This window comes from Eupeodes corollae, chromosome 2 (assembly GCF_945859685.1).
Source record: "Eupeodes corollae chromosome 2, idEupCoro1.1, whole genome shotgun sequence".
Taxonomy (NCBI): Eukaryota; Metazoa; Arthropoda; class Insecta; order Diptera; family Syrphidae; genus Eupeodes; species Eupeodes corollae.
In genome coordinates, this window is record NC_079148.1 from 97,310,105 (window position 1) to 97,328,671 (window position 18,567).

General features: G+C 36.8%; 1 protein-coding gene across 2 annotated transcripts in view; it reads right to left on the bottom strand.

Moving 5' to 3' along the window:
• The window catches only part of LOC129948373 (gonadotropin-releasing hormone receptor), a 247,702-nt gene that overhangs the window by 172,354 nt on the left and 56,781 nt on the right, over window positions 1–18,567 (bottom strand). For both annotated transcript variants that reach the window (XM_056059348.1, XM_056059347.1), the window contains one exon: window positions 6,875–8,288. In XM_056059348.1, the coding sequence (XP_055915323.1) occupies window positions 6,875–7,516 (642 nt within the window). In that variant the 5' untranslated portion in view covers window positions 7,517–8,288. The remainder of the gene's footprint in view (window positions 1–6,874; window positions 8,289–18,567) is intronic.

The window sequence follows — 18,567 nt, forward strand, 5'->3', positions numbered from 1 at the left end:
AAAAAAGAAGGATTTTAACCGGAAATTAGATTTGCTGGAAAATTTGATTTTAAGAAATTCGATGGTTGTAAGAAAAGAATACAAACATCGATTCTTACCTTTATAACTGGAAAACTGTAGGGAACAACTTCCGATGGAAAAAGAAAATAAGTTTTTATTACTATAGATATTTCGATGATGTTTGGATAATTCGATTGGATCGTTGGTGCAGTTGTGCAGACACGATTTTTTTCTTTAGGGAAAACATAATTTGATTGAAATGTATACAATCAGATGGAAGCCAGACTTAAACTTCTTTGAAAACATCAATTTCTTCCGTAAAATTTTCAATTTTATTTTTGGAAGGGAAGTTTAAAAATTTGAATTCATTAAAGTAAATGTCAAAGACCACAAATGTTTCCTGATGCACTTAAATGAATTTAAATTACTGAACGAAATTGCAATATTTTTAATGTAAAATGAATTGTGCACCCAAAATTTGAAGTACATTATTCTAAAAGGGAATTGAATGAAGACAATATTGTGGTGTTTCATTTTTAATAATATGTAAAACTAATTTTTTTACAATCTTACTACAGTTTCTAGTTAGGATATGGTTACATGCGTTTTAGAAAAAGTTCTTCCGGAAAGCTGTTTTCGTGTTATAAGTTGAAGAAGGATTCTGGAGAAACAAACTTTTTGTGTTTGATTTGAGAACAATAAAAGTTGTGATTTTAATCGGCTTTGTTGAACTTTTTGATGATTAAATGAAAACAGTTTTCATCTGATTTATCCCAACGTTTCGACGGTGATTTCCGTCTTCTTCAGGAAATGTCTTTATTCACAAAAATGATAAAAATGTTTATTTAGTACATACGAATATTATGTAAAGTGTACAAGTATGACTTACATTAATTTGAATATTGCAAAAACATTAAAAAAAACTATTTAATTAAACTCTCCAGGTTTCTTGGTAGAATATTACAGTGTGTCACGAAAGAATCTACCCACTCAGTCAGAAATTCGTTAGAGTTCAAGTGCAAAGCGAAAGATTTAACAATCGATAAAAATGAAGTTTTAGTTTCTTAGGACGCTGTTTCTCTGAATACTAATGTTCCTGTTCAACTTGCAGTCAACATTATTAAAAGGAAATGGGAAATTATAAGCGAAAACACAAGGTTGAGCCAAAGCAAATTTCTCGAATTGTTTAATTTTTGGATAAAGGACAATAAATACATGGTATGCCAATGGGAAATCCTCTTTCCCCGACGATTGCTGACTTGGTTTTAGACTATTTGCTTGAAGAATGTTTTAAACTAAACTACAGACCTAAGTTTATAGCAAAGTACGTTGATGATATTTTCGTTATTGTTAAAAGAGCAGACATTGATAATGTCCTACGATGCCTCAACCAATTCAACGACAAGATCCAGTTTACTGTAGAGAAGGAAGAAAGTGAGTCAATTTCGTTCTTAGACGTTAAAATCTATCGGGAAAACGACCGTCTTTCTTTCGACTGGTATCAGAAGGTTACGGCATCTGGAAGACTTGTCAATTTCCGATCTAATCAAGCCAAACACATACGTATGAACAAAGCATTCAATCTCATAAATAAAGTCTTTGCGTTCAGTGACCCAAAATACAACTCCGCCAATGAGAAAAAAGTCACACAAATACTCATTGACAATAGCTTTCCGATATCATCAGAAACTTGATACTTCTTCAAAAACATCAAGTTTCTTCCGAAAATAAGTTGGAAGAAGAAAGCTGTTTATAAAAGTTTTGTGTATGTTCTCAAACTCTAGGAAAATTTCAAAGAAGTTGTCGCCAAAAACAACCCTGACGTGAACTTAGCATATAAGTCAAACCAGACAGTTGCATCTTTATTTACATGCCTAAAGACGAAAACGGACAAGGATCGCCGCTCAGACGTAGTTTATAAAATAAACTGCAAAGGAAAACCGGACGAACCATGCAATCTCTGTTACATTGGCACAACTTAACAACTCCTTCGACAAAGAATGGCTAACCATAAATCAGACATTCGCCAAAAAAAAAACGGAAAAGACAGCACTAGCATGCCACACCATCGAAACAGGACATCAACAAGATTTTGAAGGAGTCCAAATTCTTGCAACGGAGAAACATACATCCAAATGGAATACATTAGAAACATTTCACATAATAAATAACAAAAATAATATGAACCGCAGACAAGGCACTCAAAACATAGCCGCCCTTTACTGTTCCTTATTTTCAGACACAAACCATTCAACAGTTTGCATTAAACAGTTGATAAGTCTTCAAATCGGAAGCGCTTTAAATTTTATTTGTCTAAATAGTTTTTAATGTTTTTGTAATATTCAAATCATTGTAAGTCATACTTGCACGCTTAACATAATTTTCATATTTTTATCATTTTTGTGAATAAAGACATCCTCTGAAGAAGACGGCAATCACCGTCGAAACGTTGGGAAAAATCAAATGAAAACTGTTTTCATTTAATCATCAAAAAGATCAACAAAGCTGATTGTTTTTATTGTTCTCAAATCAAGCATAAACATCAAATTATAAATCATCACAAACTTTTTTTCACGAAATGTTTTCAATCTAATTTGATAAAGTCGGCTTCAGATCAGGTAAGATAAAGTTTCGTAACTAAACTTTTTAAACCATGAGATGCACTACAAAAGTACTTTTTTTACAGCGGTTTCAAAAAACGTCAAATATCGAACAAATTGATTTTTTGGGTATTTTTCCTAAACGACACTTTCTATTCAAAAACTTTTCTAGGATTATTCTCTTTTTAATCTACATATGTACATATTTTTTTTTTCATAAAATAGTAGACATTTTAAATTCCGTTTTTTCTTCATAACTCTAAAATGACAATCTTTTTGAAAATTATTTAAGAGTTGGTTTGTAAAATAAGAAAGTGGCCACAAACGTACAAGAGAGACAAGAGATCGTTTAGGAATATAAGGAAGAGAGTCGGAGACAAAACGGAGCCTTGAGGAACCCCATCATTTATTTTATGAATTTCAGAAACAAACCATGCAATACAACTTGTAGGGATTTGTCAATACCAAAAGCACACATTTTCGATAAGAGAGCTTGGTGCCAAACTCTATGAAATGTCTTGAAATATCAAGTGCAATAATCTAAACAAGCAACACGTAATAAAATATTGCTCTAAGAAATTGTCAAATTTTCGAAAATTTTATTTGTTTGTCCCTTCCTTCCAAAGTCATAGAAACGCTGGTTAATTATCAGCTTAAGAAATATATCGAAGAATGGAAGCTTCTTAATGACCGGCAGTAAGGCTTTCGTAGCAATAGGTCAACTGGTTTATCTCACCGAACAGTGAAACAAATATTTACATCATTTTAGGGAAAGTAAGATTATTGCACTTGATATTTCAAGACATTGGCACCAAACTCTCTTATCGAAAATGTGTGCTTTTGGTATTGACAAATCCTTACCAGTTGTATTGCACGGTTTGTTTCTGACATTCACAAAATAAATGATGGTGTTCCTCAAGGCTCCGTTTTGTCTCCGACTCTTTTCCTTATATTCATAAACGATCTCTTGTCTGCCACTTTTAATCCATTAGACTGTTTCGCTGACGACAGTAACCTCAGCTTTTCATATTCGTTTCTAGATTCACATCCTTGATGTGGAACTTCAACGGCAGCATATGATAAACTCATAAAATTCGGATCTGAGCATTGTACAATGGGGAATCAAAAACCGTGTAAAATTGAATGCTACGAAAACTCAATGCTGTCTCCTGTCGTTAAAGCGAAAGCCACTCCTGATGCCACTACCATGAGTGGCGCTTGCATCCAGGAAACTAATCAACTTTCAGTAGGTGGCACAACAGTCCGTAGAAAACCAAGGCCTAGTGACTTACAACTCTCAACCATTTCTGTGTGCGAGTAATTGCAGGGATGGAGGGGACCTACAGTTTTGTATGCCGAATCCGAACGGCTAATTTGGGAAAGCTCTTCTGACCTAGCTGTAGTTTAGCCTTTATTCGTCTAAAACTTAAATATTACTGGCATATTTGGCCATAGAACTATAACCGAAACAATTGCGTCACTCGAACGAACACCGTCACAATGTTTCATGCCTTTCGTTGGCCTACCGATATTTTTATAAACAGTGTTCTGTCGAATTAACCAGTTGCATTCCCCCCCTCAAACAATTCAGCAGTAATACTCGTACTCCTAGGAATGTACATCAGTTTAACCTTGACTTCAATTTCGGACGTACTCTTTTTTCAACCATAAATCGAGAATGTGGAATGCTCAACCCAGCTCTGTTTTTACCTATCATTTTAATGTTCAAAACTTTAAGACTTATGTGCATCGGTATCTCCTCTTTGGACCTTCCCTATTTTACTAATGCTCACACTGTGTTTAAGCTTTAAACATTTTAAGGTTTTTAATAACCCATTAGGCGCCCATACAACTTTTTAGGAATAATTGTTCTCTTCATAGAAATTTTATCTGAGCAGTTATTTAAGACCACATTTTATAAATTCACACGATTTGAAAAATATTCATGTTTATCAAATTTGGTAAAATCCCGAAATCAAGGCTTGGTCTTATTTATGTGGTTTTTTTTTAGTAAAAATAATTTTGTTTAAGAAATAAATAATTTCTTTTTGATGTTCAATGGTTTAATAGAACCAACATTAAAGTAGCAACGATTTTCCTATAATAACTGGCTCAAATTAAAAAAAAATAAGGATTCGAAATTACTGCATAGATCGAGATATAAAACACACACAAAATATACGGAACTTGTACATTTTTTTAATGATGTACTCGTAGTTCATTGAAATATACGTAGGTATACTCTTTTTAATTAACTATACTAAATATTTCCTTTAAATAAAGTGACCATGGTTACCAACACCATTCGCGATTAGAAGACGCTTTAGAAGCAGTCTCTGGGATGTCCGAAACAGAAGAGGTGTAGACATGGTACTTGCCCGTGACCAGCACTTAATGATAGCTACCCTAAGATTGCGTACAACTAGTTCGAAATCCAACCGAATAACACGAGCCTCCAAATAAAACATGGCTAGAGTATAGGATCCCAAGGCCTGTCAACAATTCAGGGAATTCAGAAACAATCAACAGCACGGTACATGACGACATCGAACACCACTGGAATGCTGTGACAAATGTTTTCATTTCAGGTGCTGAAAGAATAGGGGTTCGAAAAAAAGTAAGCAACAACACTTGCCATTCAGAAGAGTCTTGGGCGAGGATCAACGAATGCAAACAGTTAAGGGCTCGAATAACTACATCAACGTATGGAGCAAGAAGCAGAAGATGCTTCAGAGAGGTGCGGCAGCAGGACCGTTTACAGAATAACCGGTGCACACAGTTCCAAGCAACCCCTGGTAAAAGAAGTTCGGTGGATGAACAAGCCAGAAGGTGTAAAGAACAAAATGCGAAAATCGGAGATGAATTTGCGTTCAACCTGCCGTTGCCAATATTGTAGCAAAAGTCATACTGGAAAGCATCAGAGAACACCTTGAGGCCACACTCGATGCCAAACAATCAGGATTCCGCGCTGGATCCTCCTGTATTGATCATATCAACACCCTGCGAATCATTATTCAACAATGCGTTGAATGCAAGCACCACTACACCTGCTGTTCATCAAGTTCGAAAAGCCTTTGAAAACGTTAACAGGGAGTACATCTCGTTAGCTTTGCGAAGGAAAGACATTCCAGAAAAACTAAATGCTACTAAGCCACATATGCTGGATCTAAGTGTCACGTTCTGCACGACGACGGTAAGTTGTTAGATGATTTTGAAATCCGAAGCGGAGTCAGGCAGGGCTGTATTCTGTCGCCAATATTGTTTTTGTTGGTGAGAAGGGATGTACTGCTCGCAGCTTTGTCAGGTAGCGGAAGGATCCAATGGACTTTGACATCCTATTTAAAACACTTGGATTACGCGGATGATGTTTGTTTACTCCCTCATAGGATCATCGATCTCCATCAAATGACAACAAGTGTGGAGAGAGAAGCAGAAGTTGTGGGCATGTAAATTAATTCCGGCAAAACGAAAATGATCAGTATCGTCCCCATCGAGGGTGGAACCGAACAAAACGTCATCTGCCTCATCGGCAAAGCGTAAACGGCGTTCGGTATGTGGTCTACAATTTTGAGGAATAACACTATCATCTTAAGGACAAAGCTACGACTGGTTCGCACAAAATTTCGAACCTGTGTTTCTTTATGCAACAAAGCTGCAAACCTACGAGAATATATGTTTTCGTAACATCCTAAGCATCTAAACGTTTGCTTTATTAAGTAATTTTTTGGTATATTTCATGTGCTTCACAGTTCTAAAGCTACAGAAAACCTAAATAACATTTTTGTACTCACTTGGGATTTTTGTCACTTATAAATAACGATGTCCTCAGCGTCCGTGGTTCGTGTCAATTTTCATCGTTATGCGATGTATTCCTAGATTTGATGAATTGTGCGTCAATTTTGACTGAACAATTTGGCGCAATTCATGTTCTTTGTTTATTATAGCACTGAGTTTAGAAACACTCAATTCTGTTTCGATTATACACAATTAATTAAAAATTGTAGCACTAACATTTAACCCAAAGGTCGTCAAAAACAACGCAGTTCACTTAAACAAAAACAAATAAACAACATGTTAATTTCTATTGTTTTCGTTTGTTCTCTTCTAAAGGAGCCCGCAGACATTTTTCCAGGGAAGATTTTAACAAATTTTGTAGGAGAGATGTTAAAAGAACATCTCTTGACAATCAAGAGAAATAATATGAGAGCTTCTCTTCCAAGCGCCTCTGCCCATAATTTAAATTAGAAAACATTGCAAAAAAAGCAAAAACTCACCTGTGGTAAACTGAGGAAAATTGACAACACATACGCTCCCCCCAACAGCCTGTAGCACCTTTTAGCCATGTTCAGTGATTTCATTGGATATTTCACAGCAATCCAGCGGTCAACGCCAATTAGCACCAACACATAAGTCGACAAATATAAACTGAACATTTGAAAAAGTTTCACCATTTTGCAGGTGAAGTCGTCTGCCAACCATTGAACCGTATAACTCCAGGCAGCTTCACCGATAATACAAAATCCAGTCACTAGAACATCCGCAATAGACAAATGAAAAATCAACAAATAAATCGCACTCCAGCTCTGACGCGAAGCCCTCCGGCTCATGCGAGTCTTATAGATGTTCCACATTGTTGCAACATTGCCTAGCATCGAAATTATGCCCATAATTGACAGTACAATAACTTTTATAATCGACGACCTTGTTAGCTGTGGGGCATGCTCCAGCTGGATGGGATAGGTGTCGTTTGAAATTTGCATCAACAGCGGGTCATAGACCGCCGAGGAGTATGAAGTCGAAGGTGCAACTATCACTGATGTGTTATTAACAGCCATTAAGAAGCCCTTGTAGTCATCCATGTAGGCCGGTAAATTATGGCCAAGGACCTCAAACGACGTGTTGTGCATAGAGATCATATTTCCGAGAAAATTTAATTAAAAAAAATAGAAGAACACAACAAAAACCCGAAAAGCAAGGATGCTACAATAAACCCGCGTTTGATTAACTTATTTCCAGAAGAGCCATTTTAATATCAAACAAATTCATCGTGACACCAAGACCGTTGTACCACACATCACTAGAGACTTATTATTTTATTGTTATGGACTATTTAGCACACACTCTCGCAATATCGATTAGCGCACTCCGAAGCTCAAGGTCGGACTTACAGGTAGGTATATTTTCTATTGTACCTGCTGCCTGCAAGCTTCGATAGGTGTAATTATACAATTACTTGACCTCTTAGCTTATGGGGTATCAATTTCCCTGCAAGTTATTCTATATAAATTGCGTATAATTAATAACTTTAATTAAGCGTCAGTTTTTTTTTTTTTAATTTTCAATTAAGAATTGGCGGGAAAAGTAGAGGAAGTGTAAATATTATGACTTATGTCCGCACGGATAGAGGTGTCTGTTGCGCTTTGGATAGTTTTTCGAACTGATAGCAATAGGTTTTGTAGAAGCCGGATAATTTCTGCAGTGACAGAAACGTTCGTTGTATTGAGCTGGAATAATTATTTTGTATATTGTTGTTGATAGAAATGTTTTAATTTTATTTTAATAATTTTTGTTGTTTTTCTTTCGTTTAAAAGTGACGATTTCGTTATGTGATTTATTAATTCACTCAAGAACATTGGAACTTTGACCGAATGCATTTAAGTGTTTATTTAGTGTTGAATTGCTGTATATCTGAAAATAGAAGCGAAAAAATTGTTTAAGATTTTTAAATTAAAACATGCGAGATATGAAAAACTTTGTTGTTTATAGTTAAGTGAATATAAGGAATCATGAACATAAGAATTTTTAAGTCAAAAAGTGGTAGTTATAAAATTTGAGTAGTAATTAATACATTCTTTTTAAATTGAAGTCATTGAAGATTGACATCTTGAGAAATTGCGCTTCTTTGTTAATTCAGACTCTTTGAAGAAATACTAAAATTATTCTTTGGCAGTTGACTGTCAAGTTGTAAGACCAATCACTGTCTTTTTTAGACTTTTCATTTACATTTATAATAAAAATCATAAGATCGACATTTTTTTAGCTTAGTGCCATAAGTCGAAATGGTCTTGCCTATCAGCGTCTATAGTATGATCCTTGTATCAATACAAATTCTAATTATATGGGGCTAAACGGGACATCATTTGCATGATTATTCATCGCAGCCTAGGTCAGGGTAGTAATTACGCTTGCTTCAAACATCTGCCAACCAGGAGGGTCTCGACTTCTACAGAAAACTAAATTGGTTATAATGCTTTATATGATGTTCAAATGGTAGACATGTGCATTCAAGAGGACACAAGCGTCCACAGAGGTTTTTCTCAAAACCCACTTCTGTCTATCAACTCCTCCTCTCACCTCCCCGCGGTGAACATCGGGTGCCTAGTACCTCAACTGGAGATTGGGTTCTAACCCCAGTGGAAAGTTGTTGAGGGCAGCAAACAAGAGAGGGGGGAGAGGTGTTTCCACTAAGGCACCTCTCCTTATGCAGACGGCACCAGACGAAATCTCGAGATGGAATCAACTGTGGCGTCTACAGTTCCAGTAAGGTTGAACTACTTAGTGAACACCTTATAGGGCTTCTAAGACTTATTCGGAGACAGACCTGTAAAAAGTGGTTTATCCGGCTCCTCGGATACGGACGAATTCACTGTTGACAACCCACGCAAGCGAAATAAAGACAACAACTTTCGGATCTGTGCGTTTAATGTTAGGTCCCTTAACAGACTACGTGCAGCCGAACAATTAGCGGAAGCCATGTTGGAACTAGACTCAGGCAAAAATGTTTGAGTGTTAGTGTGAGCGAGCGCATCACGACAATCCCCATCAAGGCTAAATTCAATAATATAAGCCTAATATTCGCACATGCCCCAACAGAGGAGAAAGATGAAGACACCAAAGACATATTCTTCGAGCTATTGGACAAGACATTTGAGCAGTGCCCTGACGGCTATGACATTAAAATTATCTTAGAAGATTTTAACCCTAAGCTAGAAAGAGAAGAAATCTTTTGTGGAACAATCGGGAAATACAGCCTGCACGACACAACCTCCGACAACGGATTCAGGCTGATCGATTTCGCTGCGTGGCGAGACATTTCGGTAGCTGGTACGTAGTTCACACATCTCAATATTCACAAGGGGACATGGAAATCTCCTGATCAATCAACCGTCAACCATATTGACCACAAAGCGATCGACGCACGGCACTTCTCCAGTATACAGGATATCCGAACATTCCGAGAGGCCACCATTGACTCGGACCACTACCTCGTTGTAGCCAAGGTACGGCTACGGATATCCTGATCCAAGCCAAAACAAGGAAGTACTGTGAGGAGATTCGACGTTAGACGGCTACAAGCGCTAGAGACGGCCATGTCCTTTTCCGATCGAGTCTCTACTAACCTCTTAAGGAGTTTTATGCCTGTATAAAGCATTGAAAAACAGTGGCAACATTGCCTTGCAGCCATCAGAGATGCCGCCTCTGAAGTGTTAGGTTTTACACGGCCACAACAGCGAAAGTCCTGGTTTGACGACAAATGTCGGCAAGCACTAGCAGCGAAACAAGAGGTATACAAAACGGCGCTGCACGGAAGGACTAGAGCTGCTCGCGAGCTCTACGAGCAGAAGAGAAGGGAGGAAAACCGGCTTCTTAAATGGGAAAAAAGAGAGCATGAGAAGCGCGCGATCGAGGAGATATAGGAATGTCACAACAGCAATGAAATTAGTAAATTTTACTAAAGTGCCATGCACTGTCATGCGACTTCTTCGATATCGTTCTGGATATAATTGTGCAAAACTCAACCGTTAAAACTAAAGGCACAATCTTGCAAAGGGTCATCCAATTACTCGGATACGCAGATGATATTGACATAATTGTAAGATCAAAGCGTGAAGTCAGTGGAGCGTTTTTGAGCATTGTGACGGAAGCGAAGAAGATGGGTTTATTGGTCAACGAGGGCAAAACAGTATATGCCGTCATCAAAAAAGACACTGAACAACCATGTCTTGGACAAAACGTCACCAAGGACAGCTATAACTTGAGGTAGTTAAGGACACAGACAACAACATCACCAGCCAAAGAAAGATGAGAGCACCTTAGAATGTTTCGAGAGAAAAATTTGTTGGGTGATTTTTGGTCCCGTACGCATAGATGGAGAAGGGAGGAGAAGATTTAACGACTAACTGTACGGGCTGTACAGCGACACTGGCCTTGTTAGCAGAATTTAAGTCAAACGACTTAGATGACTAGGTCATGTAGGGCGGATGGACATCAACGCTCCAGCTCAGAAAGTCTTCGAATCCATAACTACAGGACAGAGCATTAGAGGAAGACCGCGGATCAGGTGGCGCACACAAGTGGAAGGTGACCTCACCCAACTTGGAGCGCGAAACTGGAGACATCTAGCTAGGGACCGAGCGAGATGGAGAAGTTTGTTGGGTGAGGCCCTAGTTCATACAGGACTGTAGCGCCACTTAAGTAAGTAAGTAAGTATGTAAGTAATACTTTCTGTAAATGTTATTAAACTGTTAGAACTTTGAATGGAAAACCATAATTAGTTGGTGTCTTATCAATATCGATAGAAAATCCGGACCCGGGTTAGGAAAAGTTTATAGTGTCTATAGTTCCATTTTTTCTTTATATAGGTTCGATGCTGATTTATATAGTTAATGGATTTTGATTTTGTTAACACTTTGTCGTAAATCGCAAGCAATTATTATATTATAAATTGTCAACGAGGATGTTGCGTCCATTTAATTTTGGTAAAAAAAATTATATTGGTTTCGTCGTTCATTTTTTTAACCTCTTTTGGTTTTACTTTATTAGAAACATTTTTGCTCAGTCTAAGTATCATGTGACATTAATTAAAAAATTGTAGCCTCTTGAAAGCTTTCAATTATCGCCCTTGAAATATTGTCCCTGATATGTTATAGTATATTAAAGTACTTCGAAACATATACAATCAGTTGGACATCATATTTGAGAAAAACCAACATTTGGGATTCTTTTTGTTTACTGTTTTGTATAAAAATCAAAGGTAGTAAAAATGTCTGGTCATTTGTAAGAAACGTAAGAAATACCACCTCATCCTCGGTTCCAACGCTTGTCCACAATGACACTCCCTATGCAAGTTCGATTGATAAAGCCAATTTGCATGCAGCACATTTTGCTGTTAATTCAACCTTACCGGATAAAGTCATAAGTCCCCCTGTTCTTGACAGCTTAAATAATTCTATTGGACGAATATTCTTTCGCACTCGTGCAGTCGCAAGAGTACTGAAAGACCTTGACATACACAAATCCACTGGACCGGATAGTATTCAACCTATTGTTCTGAAGAGGTGTTCTTCAACGCTGGTAAAACCACTGCGTAAGCTTTTCCATCTGTCCTATTCTACAGGTCTCTTCCCGAGTGGATGGAAAACTGTATTTGTCCAGCCTGTCCCTAAAAACGGCGAATAGTCCTCTCCCTCTAACTATCGTCCAATAGCACACACGTCCCTTCTTTCCAAGGTCATGGAAACGCTGATTAATTATCAGCTCAAGAAATATCTCGAAGAACGAAAGCTTCTTAATGACCGACAGTATGGTTTTCGTAGCAAAAGGTCCTCTGGTGATCTCATGGTTCATCTCACCGAAGAGTGGAACAAATCTTTACATCGTTTTGGAGAAAGTAAGATTATAGAACTTGATATTTCAATAGAGTTTGGCACCAAGCTCTCTTATCGAATATGCGTGCTTTTGGTATTAATGAATCTCTTCTTCGTTGGATTAGAAATTACCTTTCTAACCGTTAATACAAGTTGTTTTAAATGGTTTCAAGTCTGAAATTCATAAAATAAATGCTGGTGGGCTCCGTTTTATCTCCGACAATCTTTCTTATATTCATAAACAATCTTTTGTCTGTCACTTCTAATCCAATAAACTGTTTCACCGACGACAGTACCCTCAGCTTTTCATATCCGTTTCCACATCCTTGTCCTTCGGATGAACTTCAACGGTAGCGTATGATAAGCTCATTGAATTTTAATCTTGACACCATTGTAAAAAACCTTGTATAATTGAATGCTTCGAAAACTCAATGTTGTCTCCTGTCTTTAAAGAGTAACGCACCTCCGATGCCACTGTCTATGAGTGGCACTTGCATCCAGGAAACAAATCAACTATCAGTACTCGGTATGTGTATTACAGATTATAGTATATCCGTGATCCGTCCACTAGGTGCCTCCGTCCAGTAATGTAAAATAAAATAAGTGTCATGTTCAATGTGTATATGTCAAACTTCTCCTGAATCAATGAGTGCGTTCAGCAACACAACCGATGATCAATTTACACGTACTATTAGAGATTCTTTCTTAAATCGCACATCGAGAATATGGAACGCTTTGGCTAATTCTGTTTTTACCTCCCATTTTGATGATCAGAACTTTAAGACCAATGCACACCGGTATCTCCTTTTAAATTCTTCACACACTTAGATGATTTATTGAATTCACTGAAAAATTCACAATGAAAAAGTTTCCTGACAGTGTTAATACTTAGGAGATTCCAATTAGTCACCGAGATCTCGTCAATATTGGTCATTTGGCTGTTTTAGTTTCTCATTGTTATAAGAAAATCTTTTTTTTAAATGAAATAAAAATCTCCTAAAAAAGTACTATAAATACAACTTTGACATTTAAAACAAACCCTCGTATTGGGAAAAACTAAGTATGTTTAAAATATTGGAAAATGTCATTTAACAAGCAAATCTTACATAAATCAAGTCCCTTCTATGAAATTGGTACCCATTCAAAGTATTCACACAAATAATAAGCTTTTCAAGAAGCGCTTAATTATCATATTTTTTCGGTTTTAAACTTACATGGATAGAACTGCATAAAACAATGAAAACGATTATTTGCATTTCATACGAAATTTTTTTGAGTTATTCGACTTTCATATTTTTAATTCTATTTACAGAAAGTTGAAAAATTCTACGAAATATTCTTTCATTCAACAAAAATACCAAAGAACATTAACAAAACAAAAATTCTTTACCGAATTCTGAAGAAGTAACGTCTACAACACATCCAGAAATCGGAACTCAAGCCAACTCAACCGTTTGAATTCATATGAAATATTCTTGATACGAGTAGAAAATCAACAACGAAATATTTATTGTTGGATACACTTGGCTGCCCGCAAATATTTACATAAATGTACGAGGATGTTATGTTAATAAAATAAATATTAATTTTATATATTTTTTCCGGTTCATCTTTTAGCCTGTTACCAGTAATTACATAATATTATTGTATTGGTTTCCTACTTTTATACTTTTATGTAAGAATTTAAGGATTTATTTCAACTTGATTTAACTATATTTAGTTGTAGCTCATGGATTATTTGCATGATTTTGGCTTTAAGTACTTTTCAGAAATTGTTGGCATAACATTCGTCCTTCAAGGTTACCCATTACAAAAATCCAATGGAATCAAATAACAGCCCCGGGCGGACGAATGACATCGCCAACATGACTGTTAACACAATTTGTGAACAGTATGCGTTTAGGGAGTGGCATGCGATGTTTGGTACAGTCCATGACGACATCGAACACCATTGGAATGCTTTAAAAATGTTTTCATTTCAGGTGCTGACAGAACAGCCGGAGTCCTCGTATCGCATGAAAAACAGAGATGTTTACCGCATTGCGCAAAGAAGCAGAAGATGCTGCAAACAGGTGCGACAGCAGAAGCGTTTTCAGAATAACCAAAGAGCTGACCGGTACACACAGCTTAAAGCAAAAGCTTGTGAAAGCAGTAGACGGTACTGTGATAAGTTCGGTGGATGAGCAAGTCAGAAGATGGAAAGAACACTTTTCTTTGGTTTTAAACCGAGTGTTTGCAAACAGCGAAGCGCCTGAAGAAATTAATCCCCGAATCCGAACCGCATCTTCCAGTAAAGATAAGATCGTTGCCGTAATTAAATCACTTAAGAACAACAAAGCGGTAGGACTTTATGGAATTCCGCAGAGCTTTTACAAGCAGCGCCAACGTCATCAAGGGAACTGCTTCATCCGCTCATAACAGAAGCCTGGACCACCAATCACCAAAAGCTTTCCACATGAGTGGAAGAAGGGAATTATCGTCAAGCTCCCAAAAAAAGGAGATTTTATAAAGTGCGAAAACTGGAGAGGAATTTGCGTTCTATCTGCCGTTGCAATAGTAACAAATTTCATACTGGAACGCATCAGAGATCACCTTGAGGCCACACTCGATGACGAACAAGCAGGATTTCACGCTGAATTCTCCTGTATTGATCATATCAACAGTGCGTTGAATATCAATCACCACTTCACCTGCTGTTCATCGACTTTGAGAAGGCGTTTACAGGGAGTATATCTGGTTAGCTTTGCGGAGGCGAGGCATCCCAGAAAACCTAATTGCCATTGTGAGAGCAACATATGATGGATCCAAGTTTTACGTTCTGCACGTTAGTAGGTTGTCAGATGATTTTGAAATCCGAAGCGGAGTCAGACAGGACTGTATTCTGTCGCCAATATTGTTTTTGTTGGTGATAAACAATGTACTACGTTCAGCTTTGTCAGGTAGCGGAGGGATCTAATGGACTTTAAACTCCTATTAAAGCACTTGGATTATGCGCGTGATGTTTGATTACTCTCTTATAGGATCATGGTTCTCCATAAAATGACATCAAGAGTGTGAAAAGAGGAACAGAAGTTGTGGGGCTGAAAATTAATTTCGACAAAATAAAAAAGATCGGCCTCGAAACCCGACCATCCTCTCAAATAAATATTTTCTCGCAACCAGTGGAAAAAGGGGAGGGCTTTCAATATCTTGGAAGTATCGTTTCCATCGAAGGCGGAACCAAAAAAAAGCTGTCAAAATTTTGAAGGAATAACGCTATCAGCTAATGAACAAAGCTATGACTGTTTCGCACAATTGTCGTATCTGTGCTTCTTTTTAGGTGCAGCACTTATAAGGTTACATCAGCCATAACAAGAAAGCTGCAAACCTTCGTAAATAGATGTCTCCTTTACCAAATGAGGTTCTTCATAGAAGGTCAGGAACCTATATAATCTATACATTACATTATATTACATTTCACACTTCTCAGCACATAAATGTACAGGGTAGAGAATACAGCACCTTTAGCGACTAGACAGAAGAGAAAGAACAACAGAAAGAAAGAACACATGACAACAGCACGCGGTAGGTTTCGAGACGGTCCTCCATCTCTTTACTAATCACGCTCACTGACGCTTGATTTCAGTGATCGATAGGAACCAAAGCTTTATCAGTGACTAGGCCGTTGCCTGTAGAATCTCTATAATAATGGGTTGGACATACGATTCGAAAAGGTAACGACTACATTGCAGGCCTAGCAATGCAGTGGAATCCGCTCACACAAGAAGGAAGAAAAGCTGGACAACAGAGAAGTACCTCGCGCAGGAGAGTCAAGGCGGAATCAGCGTCATTAGGCAAGAGTGGAAGGGAGCTGAAACACATCTATGGAAACCGTACACTATGACACGTAGGTGTAGTAGAGGCTCTATACCCCTTAAGAGGTTCCCAACGGACTTAACAGGTCTGAGGACCTAAGTAGTAAAAAAGTAATGTGCTGTTAAGCATCATACGCCATCCTGCTTAAGCCAGGTGTCTTCCTTCAATTTTATGGAAACATGGCTCTGAAATCACCGTTCTCAGACACGCTCTTATCAGCCTAATTTCCGAAGAAGAATCTTTTATGGTTGACACCACTACAAAACTTCTTTTCAAAAACAACAATGTTTGATCCGCACAGTACTCACTTTAAAATATATTTCAAAACCTTGTTTTGTTCAACCGTGGAGCGGCTCAGTTCGTTTGAAAAATAGGTCACAATCTCAACAAAAAAAAATTATTAGACATCCCACCCTGTATTCATGGTGAATAAAACAAGGCAGTTATCGATAATTAGTCCTGTGGCCTTCTTTTAGATTGCATTTACGTTTGGAAAACTTGTTAGGTAGTCCCAAGTTGCAGTATTACTTAGACAATCCAAGTCTTAAACCGAAATGAAGGAAACAATTTAAATCTCAAGTTCAATTATCCTTACGAATCTTAACGCTTTTAATACGTTTACGTCAAATTAATTAGATTTTGAATATTTTACAGTCAAATTAAAAAAGTATAAAGAATTCTTTGATTACTATTTTATAAAATGTTTAATTTTCATGTATGGGAGAACATTTGGAATGACCTAGACCTGCAAATTGACATCCCTTACATTTATTCAAAACAAACTATAGAATTCTGAAATGAGGTTTGAATTTAATTTTCAATAAATTAAAGGAATAATGAAAATATAGACAATCATCTGAAAAACTATTTTAGGCTTTCGTGAGCTCTGTTAAATGTGTACAATGAAAAACGAATGCATTGATATTTCCATGGCATTAGAATTATAAGATAAAAGTCAAACTAATTAAAAAAGGTTTACCCTAGGCTATCTCATGAAAACAAAGTGATATCTTCTAAAAGATTTTCTAGAATATTGGTTAGGGTGTCACAGTCCACATTGCTTAAGGCCCACAAAACTAAATATTGTCCAATACAAACGCATTAAATAAAAGGTTTAATTTTCCTGAATTTGTATAAATATATGCATTCACAAAGGACACAGTATTATTATAAACATTTAATAAGGATTGCTCCTATTGACTCGGGTGCAATGATGCAGAATTCCCGATCTGAAAAATATTTATGTCTATTTGAAGCAAAGCAATCCCTTTTAACTGAAATTTCAATTGTCAATAATAGAATTAAAAAGTCCGATTGAGATTTATAAAATGTATGTTGGTTCTGCTACATTACGATTTCATATCCTAAGGATAGCCTTTTGTGACAGTTTTTAATGCTTTAGTTATCGTTTGAATTAAGTGAGATGTAGAATGTATAAAAAGTTGTACGATTATGAATGTATTGTTTTTGAAATGCAAAGATGATATGAATGATAGCTTTCTTCAACCTGGTCATTTCACAGGTGTTTCCTTCTTCAGTGTACAAGTAAATCCAACTTTTCTAATATAAGATCCGGTTTACCAATGGATTCTAAGAAACAGAGAAGTGGCAGTTTTAGTTTTGCCAATTAAGCTTGCAGTAGCCGGTTCTGCAAGAAGTTGAGGAGAACATTTTATTTCTATTTATCTTAACGTTATGCAAAATTGGTTCAATTTTATCTTTTAAGAAGGCTCAAACAAAATAATATAAATGTGTTCCCGTTCGCCAAATGCTATAATCTCTTACAGAAATATTAAAGTCGGGAAATTGGTCTTACATTTATTTTTATACCAATAGACAATACTAGAGAATATGTAAATTCACCTGATCCCAGTTTGATTTATTAATTTCAATGAATGGGAATTATTATATGTACGTCTAATGCCCCACACTTGAAATATGAAACGTTGAAGAGCTTAGTTTAAAAAAATCGTTTTTTCTAATAATGGAAACAGAATTGTCTTCCTTTCTTTCCATTAAAATGGTGATTAGTAAGCTATTATCTGTTTAGCAATACTGATTTAAATAGCTGACACACGTTTCGTGTTTTGTTGCAATGTCGAAAATCATTTCACGATAGACCAAGTTCATAGAATATCGGATGTAATAGAAAAAGCATTAGAAGAAAAACAAGTATGCTCTTCTATTTTCTTAGATGTAGCTCAATCTTTTGACAAGGTTTGGCATGAGGGACTTGAGTACAAACTGCAAAGGGATCTTCCCAGGCAGTACTTTGAAATATTAAAATCGTACATTTTAGACCGATTGTTTAGAGTAAGGTACGATCAAGAATACTTGGAATTGAAGAAAATAGAAGCCGGTGTACCACAAGGAAGTGTCCTAGGTCCTACACAAGGGATATTCCAGTTGGTAATCACACCATAATGGCTACTTTTGCAGACGATACCGCAATTTTGGTACCCGAC